Source organism: Ursus maritimus, unplaced genomic scaffold, assembly GCF_017311325.1.
Source record: "Ursus maritimus isolate PB19 unplaced genomic scaffold, ASM1731132v1 scaffold_24, whole genome shotgun sequence".
Taxonomy (NCBI): Eukaryota; Metazoa; Chordata; class Mammalia; order Carnivora; family Ursidae; genus Ursus; species Ursus maritimus.
The window spans coordinates 23,751,683-23,767,457 of record NW_024424897.1 but is presented as its reverse complement, the minus strand read 5'-3'; the positions used below and the strand labels follow the sequence as shown (position 1 = coordinate 23,767,457).

At 56.1% G+C, this 15,775-nt stretch overlaps 3 protein-coding genes across 4 annotated transcripts in view; all 3 read left to right on the top strand.

Moving 5' to 3' along the window:
• Positions 1–1,187, top strand: part of HOXB8 (homeobox B8) — a 2,508-nt gene extending 1,321 nt beyond the window's left edge. The window contains exon 2 of one of the 2 annotated variants that reach the window (XM_040640757.1): positions 46–1,187. In XM_040640757.1, the coding sequence (XP_040496691.1) occupies positions 46–350 (305 nt within the window). In that variant the 3' untranslated portion in view covers positions 351–1,187. Of the gene's footprint in view, positions 1–42 lie in introns of both variants that reach the window. The other variant, XM_040640756.1, reaches the window with a different exon arrangement.
• Positions 1,188–2,459: 1,272 nt separating this feature from the next.
• On the top strand, positions 2,460–5,952 carry HOXB7 (homeobox B7). The gene is made up of 2 exons (XM_040640755.1): positions 2,460–2,979; positions 5,121–5,952. The coding sequence occupies exons 1-2, from the start codon at positions 2,580–2,582 to the stop codon at positions 5,372–5,374; spliced, it is 654 nt and encodes a 217-aa protein (XP_040496689.1). The 5' UTR covers positions 2,460–2,579; the 3' UTR covers positions 5,375–5,952.
• Positions 5,953–13,099: 7,147 nt separating this feature from the next.
• On the top strand, positions 13,100–15,476 carry LOC121104895 (homeobox protein Hox-B6). The gene has a single exon (XM_040639823.1). It carries the CDS (start codon positions 15,054–15,056, stop codon positions 15,474–15,476), a length of 423 nt encoding a protein of 140 aa, XP_040495757.1. The 5' UTR covers positions 13,100–15,053.
• The last annotated feature ends 299 nt before the right edge of the window (positions 15,477–15,775 follow it).

Here is a 15,775-nt window from a genome sequence, read left to right as displayed (position 1 = left end):
CCCCCCCCCCCGCCCCGGTCTCGCCTTTTCCCCCATTCCCAGCAGCCGCCGGACGCAGGCGAGGCCGACAGACCTACAGCCGCTACCAGACCCTGGAGCTGGAGAAGGAGTTCCTATTTAATCCCTATCTGACTCGCAAGCGGCGGATCGAGGTATCGCATGCGCTGGGACTGACAGAGAGACAGGTCAAAATCTGGTTCCAGAACCGGAGGATGAAGTGGAAAAAAGAGAACAACAAAGACAAGTTCCCCAGTAGCAAATGCGAGCAGGAGGAGCTAGAGAAACAGAAGCTGGAGCGGGCCCCGGAGGCGGCGGACGAGGGCGACGCGCAGAAGGGCGACAAGAAGTAGGCTCCAGCTGGGACTGCCAGGGCCGCGGCCGCCCTCCGTCCGTGGGTCCCCCGACCACGCCACCGCCGTCGCCCGCCCCCGCCCGAGAGAGCTCTGGCCCCGCGAGCGGGGCCCGGAGCCCGGCCTCCCGCTGCAGCGTCCCCCGCCGCGCCAGTCCCCGCTAGTGGTAGTATCTCGTAATAGCTTCTGTGTGTGAGCTGCCGTGGATCTCCTTCCCTTCTCTTGGGGGCCGGGGGGGAAAGAAAAGGATTTTAAGCAAGGACTCCCTCGCCCTGCGAGGGTGAGCGGCTGCGGCCTGGCTGAGCCCCCCACGCCCCCGCCCCATGTAAAAAGCCTCCTTGTGCAATGGTCTTTTTTCCTTTGAACGTGCTTCTTTGTAATGACCGAGGTACCGATTTCTGCTAAGTTCTCCCAACAACATGAAACTGCCTATTCACGCCGTAATTCTTTCTGTCTCCCTCTCCTCTCTCTCTCTCTCTTCTCTCTCTCTCTCTCTCCGTCCTCATTTCTCCCTCCCAACCCCTCTCTCCCCGCTGCCCTCCCTAGCTCGCTGGCTTTCTCTCTTGCTTCTCTCTTTTCCTCCCCCCCCTTTGGTTTGGCAATTTCGTCTTAAGTGTTTCTCAAAAGAGGTTACTTTAGTTAGCATGCGCGCTGTGGGCAATTGTTAAAAGTGTTCTTAGGTTTACTGTGAAGAGAATGTATCCTGTATCCGTGAATTGCTTTATTGGGGGGTGGGAGGGCTAATTATATATTTTGTTGTTCCTCTATACTTTGTTCTGTTGTCTGCGCCTGAAAAGGGCGGAAGAGTTACAATAAAGTTTACAAGCGAGAACCCGAGACTGGCCCGGCCCGCGCTCCTCATTTGCCCCCGGCGCCTTGCAGAGCTGGGGGGAGTCGGTCACCGGGCTCCTGCGCCCGCCAGGCCAGGCAGCCCAAAGGAGGGGGCGGGGGCTGGAGGCAGGTGGTGCGAGTCCCTTGGCCCAGGGGCGCAGGGGTTGAGGGAGGCGGCTGCGCCTGATTGGAGGAGAGAGGGACGGGGGAGGGGAGCCCAGAGAAACCCCCTCCCTTCGCGTTCCGAGGCTGCCGGCGCGAGACCCAGGCGCCCAGGCCACGCTGGAGAGATGCGCCGGGGCTGGTGGCTGTATCCCCCACCACCTCCCCCTTTGTTTCTGTGGGCCCTGTCCTGTTTGTGCGTGGGGGGGGGGGAAGGGTGGATAAATGTGTAGTGCAGGGCCGCTGAACAAGCTTATATATTTATTTTTCTCGGATTGGTGGGTGGTGGTGGGGAGCAAGGGGAGAGGAGAGATGCTCTTCTCCGCCTCTCCCTCTCTACGACTTGCCCACCTTCGCCCAGCACCGAGGTCATGGCTCGCCGCCTTCCTTCTTCGCTGCCCCGGCTTCTCCGGTAGCCACGCTCGACTGAGGCATCCGCCTCCCGGAACCAGGAGAGCAGTATACCCAGGCCGCCCTCCTCCCTTCCTTTCTCTTCCCACCCACCCCACCCCCTTCCTTTTTTATTTTCAAACCTTTTTTTTTTTTTTAAGCCACCAGAAACCGCAGCATCCAACGCCCGTGGGCTGGATCCCGCGCCTGTAGGAGCACCCACGAAGCCTCACTCCATCCCTGCCTGTATGTCTGGGGGCACCGAGAGCGAGCCAGGAGGCCAGGCTCACCTCCGCTCCTCACCTCGGGAGAACCGGACCAAGTTCCCCCAAAGGCCCAGCCAGGCTGAATTGGCACAGATTAATAAAGATCTGACCTGCCCCCCCCCCACCCAGTTGCGGGCAATCTCTGCATTTGTTTCTCCTTGGGTAACCGGCTGGGGAGGTGGGGGGGGGGTGACAACACGGATCGCTCGGAGGTTATTTATTTTCCCTTCTACTCAATCCCTTCCTCCCCAAATCTCGCCTGCAAGCTGCCTCCAGCCCAAGGGGGTCGACAGCGGCCCTTGAGCCCCCAGCCCCAATCCACAGGGCTTGGCTTTCCCATTCATTATTGATCATATTTTATAAATCTAACGCCACACAATTTTTTCCACATTACCGGGAGCCGTGGGGAGGCTGCCCGGCCATTGGCGGAGGGGACGTCACGTGGGCGGGGTCACGTGGTCCGGAGAGGAAAAAGGGGGTCCTTTTTGGTGTAAATCTGGACTCTAATTCTGTAATATATCAAGGAATCTCGTAAAACCGACACTAAAACGTCCCTGCCTACAAATCATCCGGCCAAATTATGAGTTCATTGTATTATGCGAATGCTTTATTTTCTAAATATCCAGCCGCAAGTTCGGTTTTCGCTACCGGAGCCTTCCCTGAACAAACTTCTTGCGCGTTTGCTTCCAACCCCCAGCGCCCGGGCTATGGAGCGGGTTCGGGCGCTTCCTTCGCCGCCTCGATGCAGGGCTTGTACCCCGGCGGGGGGGGCATGGCGGGCCAGAGTGCAGCCGGCGTCTACGCGGCCGGCTACGGGCTCGAGCCGAGTTCCTTCAACATGCACTGCGCGCCCTTTGAGCAGAACCTCTCCGGGGTGTGTCCCGGCGACTCCGCCAAGGCGGCGGGCGCCAAGGAGCAGAGGGACTCGGACTTGGCGGCCGAGAGTAACTTCCGGATCTACCCCTGGATGCGAAGCTCAGGTAACGCCGCGCACCGAGCCATCCCGAGCCGCAGCGGCCCGGGCACGTTCCCCGGAAGGCGCCCCCTTCCCGGCCAAGTGCTCCTTTCCGCGTCCAGAGTGCTCCCGGTAGGAGGTCGGCCCTGGGGACGCGGCAGCCCTTCGGCCGCAACCCGGCGCGCCGCCCCCACCCCCATTTTTGCTCGGTGCTCTCAGGCTCCTTCTGCTCCCTTGGCGGATCTCTCTCCGCCGACGCCGTGGCGCTCCGAGCCCCCCGCCCGCCCCCCACCTTTCCTCCTGGCCTTTTAGCTTTAAATATTTATCAGCCGCGCCGGCACGGGCTGGAGACGAGGCCGTTTGTCTTGTGGAGGAAGGCTGGGGTTTGCAGAGAATAGCCATTAGGGTCTCCCCCCCTCCCTTCCCCCTTCCCCCGCCGGGGATCTCAGCTCTGGGTGTGTCCCCCAGCCCCAGCTTGGAGGTCTGGGGGAGGGGGCCCGCAGCTCAGAGCAATTCTCCCCTCCCCCTTCCTTCCCAGCCAACCCCGCTCCCCCATTATTCCCTTCTGGACAATTAGAGGTGGGCTCTAGAGACTTGGCGGGAGGAGGGGGTATGAGAAGAGATGAAGATCCAGCCAGGGACACAGAGCCAGAGAGGCAGGTGGAGAGAGGGGGGCTGAGGCCAAGAGAGATGAGGCTCCTGACCCCCCAGTGAACTTGGGAAGGGGGAAGCAGAACTAGAGAAAGGGTCAGAAGCCTCGCAGGAGTCCAGCTGGCTTCCTCAGGTGCCCTTCCACGGGCTCCTAAGTGCCCCCTGGAGAACTGGCCAGAACCAAGTTTGCAGGTATCATTCCAGAAGGGTGAATGTCCTCTTAGGGGACAGACTACGACTCTGTGAAGCCAAATCACGAGTTAGAGAGTGCAGGCCACTGAGCCAACTGCTGCAGGAGCCCCAAGAGACCCGGGGCTGTCTGGGTTCTCCTGACTAGCCTGAACCAGACATCTTTCTTCATGCTGCCCTGGACTCAGGGGCCAACCCCAAGGTTCAGAAGGTCCAAGACTTGTGGTCAGAGCCTCCCCAGTCCGGTTAGAAGAAGCCCAGCTCTTACGCCATCAGTATTGGTGGTCACGGTCCCCATTACCTGTTTCATAATTCAACTGCCTTTCCAGTTGATTTATCAAAGCCCAAATTTTTCTGCTCGTAAACATCTCAGCTTGGCTTTTATCTGACTTGAAATTAGGGCCCCTAGGCTCTCCTCCCATGTCTACTTCCCAGGAGGGCTGGCACCAGCACCTCCCCCAGTACAACCTCCCCCACAGCTCCTCAGGGTTTTGGCCTAACCTGGAAAGCTCTCCTCTGCCCTTCAGCCCCCGCTCCCCAGATACTTCATGTTCCATCCCAAACCAGGCTGCTCTCTCCCCTGTGCCTTCCTGGAGGCCCAGAGATAGATTTGGAAAACTGGGTTGTCTGGGCAGGTGGGCAGGCAGCCTGGCCCTGTGTGTTCCTGAGCCACTGACTGGAAAAGAGTCCTCAGAGGGCAGCTGCTCTCAGGCCAACTCCACGCTCCAAGGAAATCTGCAAATTCTCACCTCCTCCTCATTCCACAACAGGCTCTGTGTGTGTGTGTGTGAGAGAGAGAGAGAGAGAGAGAGAGAGAGAGAGAGAGACTGGGTCTGTGAGGCTCCTTTGTTTCCTTTTCTTTTTTGGGAAAAGCACTCAGGCCAGGCCTAGAGCCCCACTCCAGGGGCACTTGCATGGTTTCCATTGCCTCTTACCCTAAAGACCATCAGAGTCCGTATCCAAAAGGGGAATCTTAGGGTGTCTGGTCTCAGGGATGATGGGAAGATTAACCTTCCTTCATCCCACATAGACCCCTTAGGTGCAGGGCCTTCAAAAGCCAACTGGTTAAATCTTGGGTTCAGAAGCCCTAAGCTGGAAGACTTTCTGGTTGGCAAATGGGGATGTTTGCCTCAGGAGGCCTCTAGAAACGCCTGCACATTGAGGGAAGAGGGAAGGCACACGTTGGGGAATGGAAAGTAAGAATGTGGTTTAGTGGGGAAATGGGCTCTTCCACCCACGGACCCCAAACCTAAGGGTCTGAGAGGGAGACGCTCTCCTGGTTTTTCCCACACGCACTGATTATTCTCCTTTACATACTGTGCGCAGGGACTGACCGAAAGCGAGGCCGCCAAACCTACACCCGTTATCAGACCCTGGAGCTGGAGAAGGAGTTTCACTACAATCGCTACCTGACGCGGCGAAGGCGCATCGAGATCGCGCACGCGCTCTGTCTCACCGAAAGACAGATCAAGATCTGGTTCCAGAACCGGCGCATGAAATGGAAAAAGGAGAACAAGACCGCGGGTCCTGGGGCCACAGGCCAGGACAAGGCCGAGGTGGAGGAGGACGAGGAAGAGTGAGCGCCTGAGAAAGGGCAGAGGAAGAGAGCCAGAAAGGGAGAGAGGGTGAAGCCCAGCTCTGAGAACTGAACCAGGAAACTCAAATTAAGTAGGGAAGGGGAAAACTATTTAAATAGTGGAAAGCAGTTTGAAGTTTTTTAAGGAGAGACGGTGAAATTCTGGTTTCTTAACACTGAAAAAAAATACTACCTATAGAAAAGTCCAGCGGGTTTGTTTTGTACGATGTGGGAAGAACATTACCGACCTGTTCTGTAGCTTTTCTGCCTCCCCTTTTCTATGTCGCTATTGTAAGGTCTTTGTAAAATCTTGCTGTTTTGTAAGCCCCTTTCTTTGATGCTGTCTTTGTGGTCTGTGGGTCTGGACTAATGTGTGTGGTTCCCTGTCCTCCTGAGCCCCCCGCCTTCCCAGTAGCAGACTGAAGGGGCCTTAGGGAGCCCCATGGACCCACCGACTAGCTCAAGTGTCCCCTCTGTGCACCTGGCCTGCCTAATGCTCTTTTGCTCCCTCCAGCCCCTGTGATCCTCTTTATATTGTATGTGTACCTGAAGGATGGAGAAATAAAACAATTTAAAAATGAACAGATGACCTATTTTCTGTGTTTCCCTAAAGTGGGGGGGGGGCGCAGGGTTAGTCCTGCATCCCAGAGCCCCTTGGCTCCAACTTCTGCTGCTAGCCCTCTCTTTCTGTGCTGGGGTCTGCTCTTTTTCCTGGTGCACCTGGCTCTGGGGGCTGCCAACAAGTGAACCCCAACAGGACACACACACCTCCCTTTACCTTCTTTTACACATACTGGCATACGCAAATGCACAAATCACACACACTTACAGGCTGACATCACACATAAATAAATATATACATTGTCACAATACACACCCATATTCATATGTCCATAAATAAACACAGGGGCATTCACACATCCCAACTCTGCACTGGAACCCATGCGTTCACGTTCACACACACTCACAAGTAAACACACATTCACACTCACAGAGACATTTATACACACCAATGTACATTCACACACTGGCTTATAAACACAGATTCACATTTGCCCCCAAGTAAACACATCCATGAGCCCGCAGGCTCAGTCACACCCATTCACAAAGCAAAGCCCCCACCTCGCCGCCAACTCTGTCTTCATCCAGGCCCTCAAACCAGGCTGCGGCTTGGTGGCGCGGCCGGGGCACAAATACAGAGCTGAAATCCAACGTGTTAGGCCCCATACGGGAAGGAAAGGGAAGGTGACCACCCAAATCCACTCCCGCTTCTTGGGCGGCGTTGGGCAGAAGCCAGGCCGGCGAGCAGACGCTCCCCGCCAGCCCACAGAGGCCTCCAACCCCGGGGCGCTCCCGGCTTCCGCTCCCTCGGCGAGCATTTTCCGCAAGACCTATTCGGTTATTTTATTTCAACTTCTTTTACTTTCATTTATCTCATTCTAAATTAACACCGAGAGCCAAATAAAATTTGTAAATGGGGGAGGGAGGAGTGGATGACCCCTGAGAACGAGAGCCTGCGCGGCGCAAGTTTACCCGCCTCGTGTGGCCGCAGCCCGGCGTCCCGAGTCCGGCCCCGCCGGCCGCCGGAGCTCAGCCGCCTTCCTCCGCGCCTTGCTGCTCGCGGTCCGCGCTGCCGGCGACCTGGAATCTTCTCCCGAGTACAGAAAAAGAGAGAAAAAAGAGAAAACATTTTGGGGGGGATGTTATTTCGTTTCCTGCATTTGGGCTCTGGTGGCTCAATTCAAAATACAGGAATATTTCAGGGGACCTGGGAAACACGGGGTGAATTTTGTTTGGTAGTGGTGGTAGTTTTTTTTTTTTTTTTTTGCCCCTCCAAAACACCCCTTGATTGAGGAACATAAACCTGGAGGACGGAGCCTATGCTTCTAGACCTGTGGAGCTCGTTTTGAGAATTTATTCGATTATAAACCTTGAATTATTTAAATGCAAAGGACAGGTTTTGGGACAGAAAGGGGGAAGCAGGTTAAAATGGAAGCACGTTTTAGGAGAATCTCTTTCATTTGAATTTGTAGGTAAAACTCCCCGGAACCTGCAGTTTCCCCCATTAATGGCCGCAGAACCCCCTGGAGAGCTCATGGAGCTGTCATTGGGAACCTGGGCATGTGGGCATTTGGGCGGGAGAGGCAGGGATCCGGCCTCACCCTCTTCCAATTTCTGGGGTGCAGAGGCGAGAATCTGGTAGCTAGACTGTCCACCTTGGCCTCTCTCAGGGCGGCCTTTCTTCCCCAGGCAAAAACTAGGCCCTAGGGGATCTAGGGCCCCCACACCCACAATGCTACAAGCCTCACAGGTGGGGGTCCCGCCATCTAGAGGGCTGGGAACGAGGGGGACATTCAGAGGGGGGAGAGGGGGCATTGAAGCCTTCATTTTTTCCTGATGCAAGTGGTAATTTTGGATACCCGCTGTTACTCCCGACTCACCCCAAAACCGCCTTAGAATGGCCCCTGTGTGGAGGATTTGGGGTGAATTCTTACTAGAAGAGGGGGGCAGAGCTCCTGCGAGGACAGGGAGGTTCTGGAAAGAATCCCCTTCCCAGATGGACCCTTGTGGCTCCTCCGCCTGATTCCCTGCACCCCAAATCTCACCCCTTCTCAGATTGGGGTTTCCCCAAATAGCGAGAAGGAGAAGAAAAGAAGATGGCGACCGAGAAAAGGGTTGCTGGTGGAGCAGCCATGAAGAAATGCAATAAATTCCTTGTTGTTTTATGAAAATTTACAACTTTGTGATAGAAGTTTATGAGTGGTTGAATCCAGCGATTGGCCGGCGCCGGTCATGTGGCCGGGCGATCGTGAACATGAACTTTTTATCATTTCCCTGGTGGTTATAATGCAGCATTCTTTTGGACACCACACCTAGGTCGGAGCACTGTCGTCCTTCAGGGCTCCAGCCTCTTGATATTTTTATACTTCAGTATCAGCTCGATAAAGCAAAAGAGAGAGAGCAAGAGAGAGGGAGAGGAAAGGGGAGAGAGAGAGAGAGAGAGAGAGAGACAGAGAAGGAGGGGTGGGAATTACACAAAAGAGAGAACCAAAAATAATTTTAATTTCTAAGTTGATTTGCTTGCTGATCTGGGATTTTAGTCATCATGGAGGGTAAATGGACAATCTGCCCAGGACTGCAGCCTGATACCATTTTTCAAAGCCAGAACTTACTCCATTTTCTATGCAAATATCAGAAAAGCGAAACACCCTCTCTCCCAAGTCAGAGAAGGGGAAGCGACGGCTCTCAGGTTGGGACAATATTATCTGGAAGATGAAGAAGAAACAGAACGCTTTTCCCCCCTTCCTCCTCACCTCTTTCAATCGGAGGAAAGAAATCCTAAGGTCTACAAAGGTAAGGGATTCTACAATTCTCTTCTCGTTCTTTTGCACTGCTTTTGTCTGGGGTGGGGCTTAGGTTTGTCTCCCTCTCCCCCCCACCCCAAGACGGGGCTGAACCCCACCTCCGGGCGCTGCAGGGAGAGGCTTCCCAGGAAATTCGGTGGCCGAGAGAGAGGGGTGGCTGCTTCCTGGAGGGGGAGCCAAGGCAGGGAAGATGGGAGGAGGAACCGAAAGGGGCCACGGAGGCAAGCTCCAAGTCGCCTTTTCAAGCTGGGAGAAGAGGCTCAAGCGAGGGGGATGCGAAAGAGAGGATAGGGGTGTCTGGGCTTCAGGGCGCCCCAGAAGCCGGTTGCTACGGCCTCTGTGGGTGTGCGCCCCCTCCCCCTCCCACCTTCCCTCCCTCATTCCAGCCTCCCCCAGTTGCCCCCCGTGCAGTTCTCTTGCCCGGTGTGGGTATCGGCGGTTTCCGGGCGGCCCTGGCACAGGGGGCGGTGGTGCTGAGGGACGTCCTGGTCTCTGGAGGGCCTGGAATCTTCGTAGAGGCCCGCGAGGGCGAGGAGGTGGCGGCTAGAGGGACAGAGAAAGAACAATTCACAGAGAAATGCTCATTATCTCCCTTCGGAGATGTTTCTGAAATTAAAGGGCTGTGGGTGGAGGCACCCAGATCAAGGGAGACCCCCCTCCCCCCAGGAAGCCAGCCTGAGAATGCCCAGGTCTCTCGCCACTCCCGCAGGAGGGAGCTTCGCTCTGCAGGGAGACAGTTTTGTGGTTTTTTAATGCGGTAGGTTACAGCGTGTTGGTTTCTGTGTGATATTGCGTCTATTACTTGTGTTTTATGGGCATGGGCGTGTGGATTTCGGTGGAGAAAATTGCCATGTGTGTGTCTGAAGTGGAAACATTTCAAACTTTTCTGGATCCAAAGGTGTTGATTGTCGAGAAGCTCTTGAGTATGCTGTTGTGTTTTAAGCTTGTAAACAAAAACAAAAACAAAAAAGAGAGGGACAGAGGGAGAGAAGAAGAAAAGAAAAAGAGAACCCAATTAGGGAACCTGATGGTGTCCGGACTGGAAAGCTGCCTGGCTCTGAGCTCAGACAGCTAGTCCTGTCCCTCCGGCGCCTGATTTCATTCTCCAGCCAGGCCTCCTGGGGGTGAGGAGGGGGGAGAAGGACGTTGGGCGGAAGACCGAAATTCCTAAAGTGGCTGGTGGGGTGGAAGAAGGGGAAAGCCGGTCAGAACCTAAAAACAGAGTGAGAAGGCTTCTGGGGAAGCTGCCAGGGGAGAGATAAGCGGCTTTGGGCGGGGAGGGCAGCAGAGACTGATTTAGTTTGGTTTGCACAAATAGGTGATTGCTTTTCTCTTTTTAAAGACCAAATGTGAGCGTTCGGCCTCGGGCCTCTGGTTGCCCAGGGATTGCAGGGGATGGGGGTGGGTAGGGGGATATTAGCCCTCTCAAGCCTGGGCTGGGAAGAGAGGGATGCAGGCCACTTGTGGCGCGGGAAAGGGGGCCCTGCACGCGCAGGTCGATGCCCAGCAAGCAGGCCGGGATTGGGTGCCTGCAGGGACCCCTGGGCTGTGCCGCGAGAGAAGTTCTCGGCCAGCACCCACGGCACTCGGGGCCTATTCTCAAAGGAAAAATTCCCCAAACCCATCCAGACTAAAGGGCTTTTTCTCCTGTAGTCTTGGCGGGGTATAAATCATCCCTTAGACAGTTTGCTCTGACCCAAATTATGCGGTTTGCTGCCATCTACCGTCCGTTCGGAGACATGCGGCTTCGGCGCCGCAAGCCCGGCGACACCGCCTGAACCATGCACGACGCCTGGAGCCCCTGCTGCTCAGGTTCGGCGGGTTTCGGGGGACTTCGTCCCAGATTGTCGCTTTCCGCTGGATCTTGGTACCCGCTCGTCCGCGTGTGAATTAGAGAACAAGTGTGCCCTCCCCTTCGCCCGCCCCATTCCCAGCTCCAAACCCAGCGGCTGGCTGGGAAAGAGGATTTTTCTAGGTCATATTTAAAAAGGACTCATACTGCATCCCGCGGGCAGAGGGCCCTGAACCAAAGGGTTGGGGGATCCGAGTCGCGAGCCCTCACCCGCCTACCCCTCCAGGGCTCGAGAGGGGATCATCCGGGCCGCTCGGGAGATGCGAGGCCAAGGCTGTTCAAGGTTTATTTGGTTTTCTTTTCGGCCAAGGGAGGGGGCCAGCAGGGGAGGCGCCGGCCCCCGCAGTTCCACTCGGCTGTCAAAAGACAAACCCGGGTCTGTGTTCTCCGGGCTGGCTGGTGGGTCTTGCCAGTTGCTTGGCCCGGTGAGTCCGTGGTGAAGGAATTGAGCCGAAATTCTCTGGAAACTGTTGGTGTCTGCAAGTGAGTGTGGGTCCCCTCCCCCATTCTCGATCGTTTCAAGCGAAATCGACACACATACGCTTTGGGGAAAAATTGGGAGTGGGAGTGGGGATCGATCATTAAGGAACCAAACCATCGTGATTTCCGTTCCTGCCGGACCCCTCACACCCGCTTTACCCAACCGCTTTCCCAGAAGGGGGTGGCGAAGGCAGGGGTATGCGCCTCGGCTGCGGCGTTTGAATATTGGCCCCTGTCTCTCGGGTTACTGATTAGCTCGGGCTTTCAAGCCGCAGGAGGAAGCTCTGGCTGCTCCTTTCAAGGTGCTGTGGCCCCAGTTCCTGGGCAGGGGCTCCAGGAAATTGCCTGCGGTGCCAGGCAGGCCGAGGTGTTACTAGGGTCTGGCCCAGAGCTGGAGGAGCTGCCGAGGTCGAGGGGGCCCAGCCGTGCCGTGGGGCAAACCCAGCGGCTGCGGTCCCCGCATCTATGGCACCTCGAGTCTGGACCACAGGAGCTGCCCTTTCAGCTTTCCGGCAGCAAGAGTGACCTTCAGCGGCCAGAAGGCCAGGCCCAGTGCGGAGGCCCCCAGGGAGCCGCTGGACGCTGGAAAGTCTTGGGCCCCGATTTCTTGTGGGCAATCCGAAGGACAGGTAGGGAGGGAAGGCGGCTGGTACAGGGGGTTGAAACACTTTGGCTCTTAGGGTGCCAGTGGACCTGGCTAGGGAGGAGGGGGAGGGAGCCCAGCGGCACTGCCAATCCCACCCCCCTATGATCAGAGACTACGATGTTCATTTGCATAATGGAAATGAGGTCTTTGTACCGCGGGCCGGACGGGCCAATTTTAAGGCAATATCCCCTGTAAACAGCCCCCAAAGGTCGAGAACTCCCTCTGGGAACATTTATGTTCCTCAAATTTGGAGAATCACACAGTCTAGGGGAAGAATTGGGTTGAGATGTCTTAATTTGCTCCACCCCAGCCGGAGTTGGGAGTGGGTTGGGGCAAGATGCTCACAACCCAATGAGCTGGAGGTGGGGGGAGCTTTGTAGCTGAGAGGAAATGGGAAGCCTGGACAGTGTCTCAGTCCCCCCTCTCCTCCATACACATCCAGGAGAAAACCCCTCCCTGAGGTTACCGGTACAGGAGAATATTACTCACAAGCTGAACACAACTTGGACATTTCCCTGGGAGATGAAAATGCATGCATGTCCATGGGAGCTCAGATTCACAGCACGGAAAATTACAATTATAAATTCTGCCCGTGGGGTTTCTGTACAGTCTTTCTGTTGTGTACTCAAGACTTGGTACACATTTATATCCACCTCTCTAGATACACACTTCCTCAGTGAGGCTGGGAGAGACACCCCAGACTGGCAGACAGCTGTGCCTGGTGGGTATTTACTTATTCCCCCTTGGAGACAGACAGACAGACAGACAGACGGTGGTGGTGGACCGAACCACAGACAAATTCGTAGAGATCTGGCTCCAGAAACCAGGCGGCCTCTGGCCGGGCCCTGCCCGTCTGCTCTTTCTCCCAAACAAACGGATCAGACGAATAAACGCTCATAAATACCTCTGGGCTTAGATAAGAGCGATGAGGCGCTATTTCCTTTCATGCCGGACTCCAGGCGCCCAGGCCCTGCCTTTGCGGCTCCATCTCACAACAGGCAACCTGCAGAGGTGACGTTAATTTGGGGCTGTGACTCTTAAGGACAAGGCAGTCATTTTGGTGCTTCTGTCACAGGGAAGTCTCCCTCCCTTACGACATCCTACTTTGTCCAGACTCTACAGTATGCCCACACCGTCCAGTTCTAGGAAGGGGACATTGTGGCCAGGGAGGAGGCAGGACGGATGTGGTCCAAGGCCCAGCCTCAGTGGCAGGGAGGAGGGAGGTGCACACAGGCACTCTGCTGACCTTGCTCCCCCAGACCAAATGTTTCCCATTCCTCTCTAGGAGTGGGCCCAATCACAGCTCCACTGGGGAACTTAGGGTCTTCATCATTAGGATGCTTGAGTTTTCTTAAATCTTCATAAAACCCCCCTATAGAGTTTGGCTAGGAAGTGGTTAGTGGGACATGCAGGGATCACCATTCCACCATGAAGGTAGAGCCTAGAGGTTGTCCTAAGTTCAGGGAGCCTTGTAGACCACTTTGCAACCAACCACGTTCCTCCCCTTGGTCACCAACCTCAGCCCTCTACCACTTGCCTGAGTGCCTGAAGGCATCTGCAGGGCACAGCCCTGGCCCACAGAAAGGAGCCCAAAGAACAAGGCAGTGGAGAGTCAGCCTGGCCCCTTTATCATCAGATTTTGCCACACATCCTGGCTCATTCCTGAACCCAGGTCTGAAGGTTATCACCCGTGACTGCCTGGCCTCCACGTGCATAGTTAAAATGTTGAAAACACGTTGTGGTTCAGTCTTCCAGCCTGGCTTCAGTGCTCATTTTCCTTAGATGAGAGAGAGAGAGAGATGAGCAGAGATGAGCCCTCTTTCTCACACCCAAGGTTGTGCAGCAGCGAAGCTGGTGATACAAATATGAGATGTGGGAGGGACTGGAGAAATGCTGAGAGACAGACAGAAGGGTGGTGAGCATCTGGAGAGGGGATTTGGCTGATAGTTGTAAGCTGTCTGCTGGGTCCCCAGGAGGATCTGAACACCTCTCCCTCCTTAGACAACTAAACCCAAACCAAGTCTTGGGAAAGAATTAATTTGAAAAAGAACTGCCAGCTTCTGGAGAGACCTGGAAAAGGAGCAAGGGCCCCTCTCTTCTGGTTGTCTTTGATTGACTCAAATATCAGTTTTTTGAGGACCCAGAATTGGAGGAGGCATAATTTCTTCCTTGTGCCCAGACGTACTGAGACATCTTTGAGTCCTATGAATCTGTAGCCCAGGATATTCTAATAATTTGGGAGGAAGAGGGTGGGGATGGAGTGAGGGTGGCGGGCAGGATGGGGATCAGACAACCTAGGCTGAGGGATGCCCCTCACTCCTCCTCTCCCTCTCCCCCAATCGAAGAGAAGGCGAGTCCCTTTCCACTGCCCCTTCCCATGCCAGAGCAAGCAGCCCTTTCCCCAGCCAGGCAGGATGTCTTGGGCGACAGAGGCAGCAGCAGTAGCCTTCCAAGAAGCTCCTAGCCTAGCCTAACCTGGCCACAGAGCCTGAGGGAGAAGCTTGGGCTCAGACCCTCCTCCCACTTCCCAGCCTTCTGGGTCCTCTGGGCAGCAGGCTCTGGCCTGCCCTTCAGACCATAAGAGCTGAGAAGAAGCAGGAATAATAAACCCAGGCTTGGAGGAGGCAGGGTGGACCCGAGAAATAGGAAAAACAGTTTTCAAAACCTGGGGAGGGGAGTGTTTCTTCTTCGCCTCTCCTTCTGAAAACGATGCTAAATAGTGAACTCTTCTCCTCGTCTACAGGCACAAAACCCTAGAAACAAACCTTTTCCTTTCCTTCGCTCCTCACCACACAGAGAGGGACATTTAGGCACCCTTCCCTTGAGGGAATGGGGCTCAAGCAACGCAGGGGTTAACTTTTCTGAAAACACAATTAACTTTTTCCTATCCTGCGTGGGGAGGGGAGGGATATATTTATTTAATCACTGGGGGGTGGGGTGGTCTCAATCCAAATGCTCCCTCCTCCCTCAAAGGCACGGACGCCTCTTTCGCAGATCCTGCGTAGGTGGAACAGGACGCGTTGTGTTGTCGGAGAGAGAGAGAGAAAGGAGAAGGATAAGAAGGAGGGAAAAAAAAAAAAAGGTTGATAGGTTTGTGCGCGGGTCCCTCGCGCGGGCTGCGCTCCTCCTGGGTGCTATTTGACAATTCCTGCTTCTGCCATTGGTCAGTGTTGGATCAGATGGTTGTATTTCCTTCTGGCCCTCACTGGCACCTCGCCATCCCCCCTCAGCTAAAACCCAATCTCAGATATACTACTAATAGGCGCGGCGCTCGGACTATAAAACACAACAAATCATAAACCCGGCGGAGCAGCAGCGGCCGAGCGCGCCTCCCCTCCCAATGAGTTCCTATTTCGTGAACTCCACCTTCCCCGTCACTCTGGCCAGCGGGCAGGAGTCCTTCCTGGGCCAGCTGCCGCTCTACTCGTCGGGCTATGCGGACCCGCTGAGGCACTACCCCGCGCCCTACGGGCCCGGGCCCGGCCAGGACAAGGGCTTCGCCGCTTCCTCCTATTACCCGCCTGCCGGCGGCGGCTACGGCCGAGCGGCGCCCTGCGACTACGGGCCGGCGCCGGCCTTCTACCGCGAGAAGGAGTCGGCCTGCGCGCTCTCGGGCGCGGAAGAGCCGCCCCGGTTCCACCCCGAGCCGCGGAAGTCCGACTGTGCGCAGGACAAGAGCGTGTTCGGCGAGGCCGAAGAGCAGAAGTGCTCCACTCCCGTCTACCCGTGGATGCAGCGGATGAATTCGTGCAACAGTGAGTGAGCCCTCCCGCGGCCGTCCCGACCCCCGCGGGCCCCCACACCCGGGGACAGAAGTAGCGCCCTCCCCCCGGGGTGCCGGGTGAGCATCTCCGGTAGGAGCTAAGGGAAGACGGGGCGCCCGCCCGAGGTCTCCCGCTCTGGCCTCTAGCCCTCAGGAGTTACAAAGTTTGCAAAGTCCCAGCTGCACTGGGAGCCAGGGGGAGCGAGCGGGCTCTCCGGGAGCGCCGCGCCAGAGCCGGATTCCGGGGCAGGGGAGGGGGCAGGGACCGCAGCCACTAGCGTGGCTTTCCCCCCCCCCCC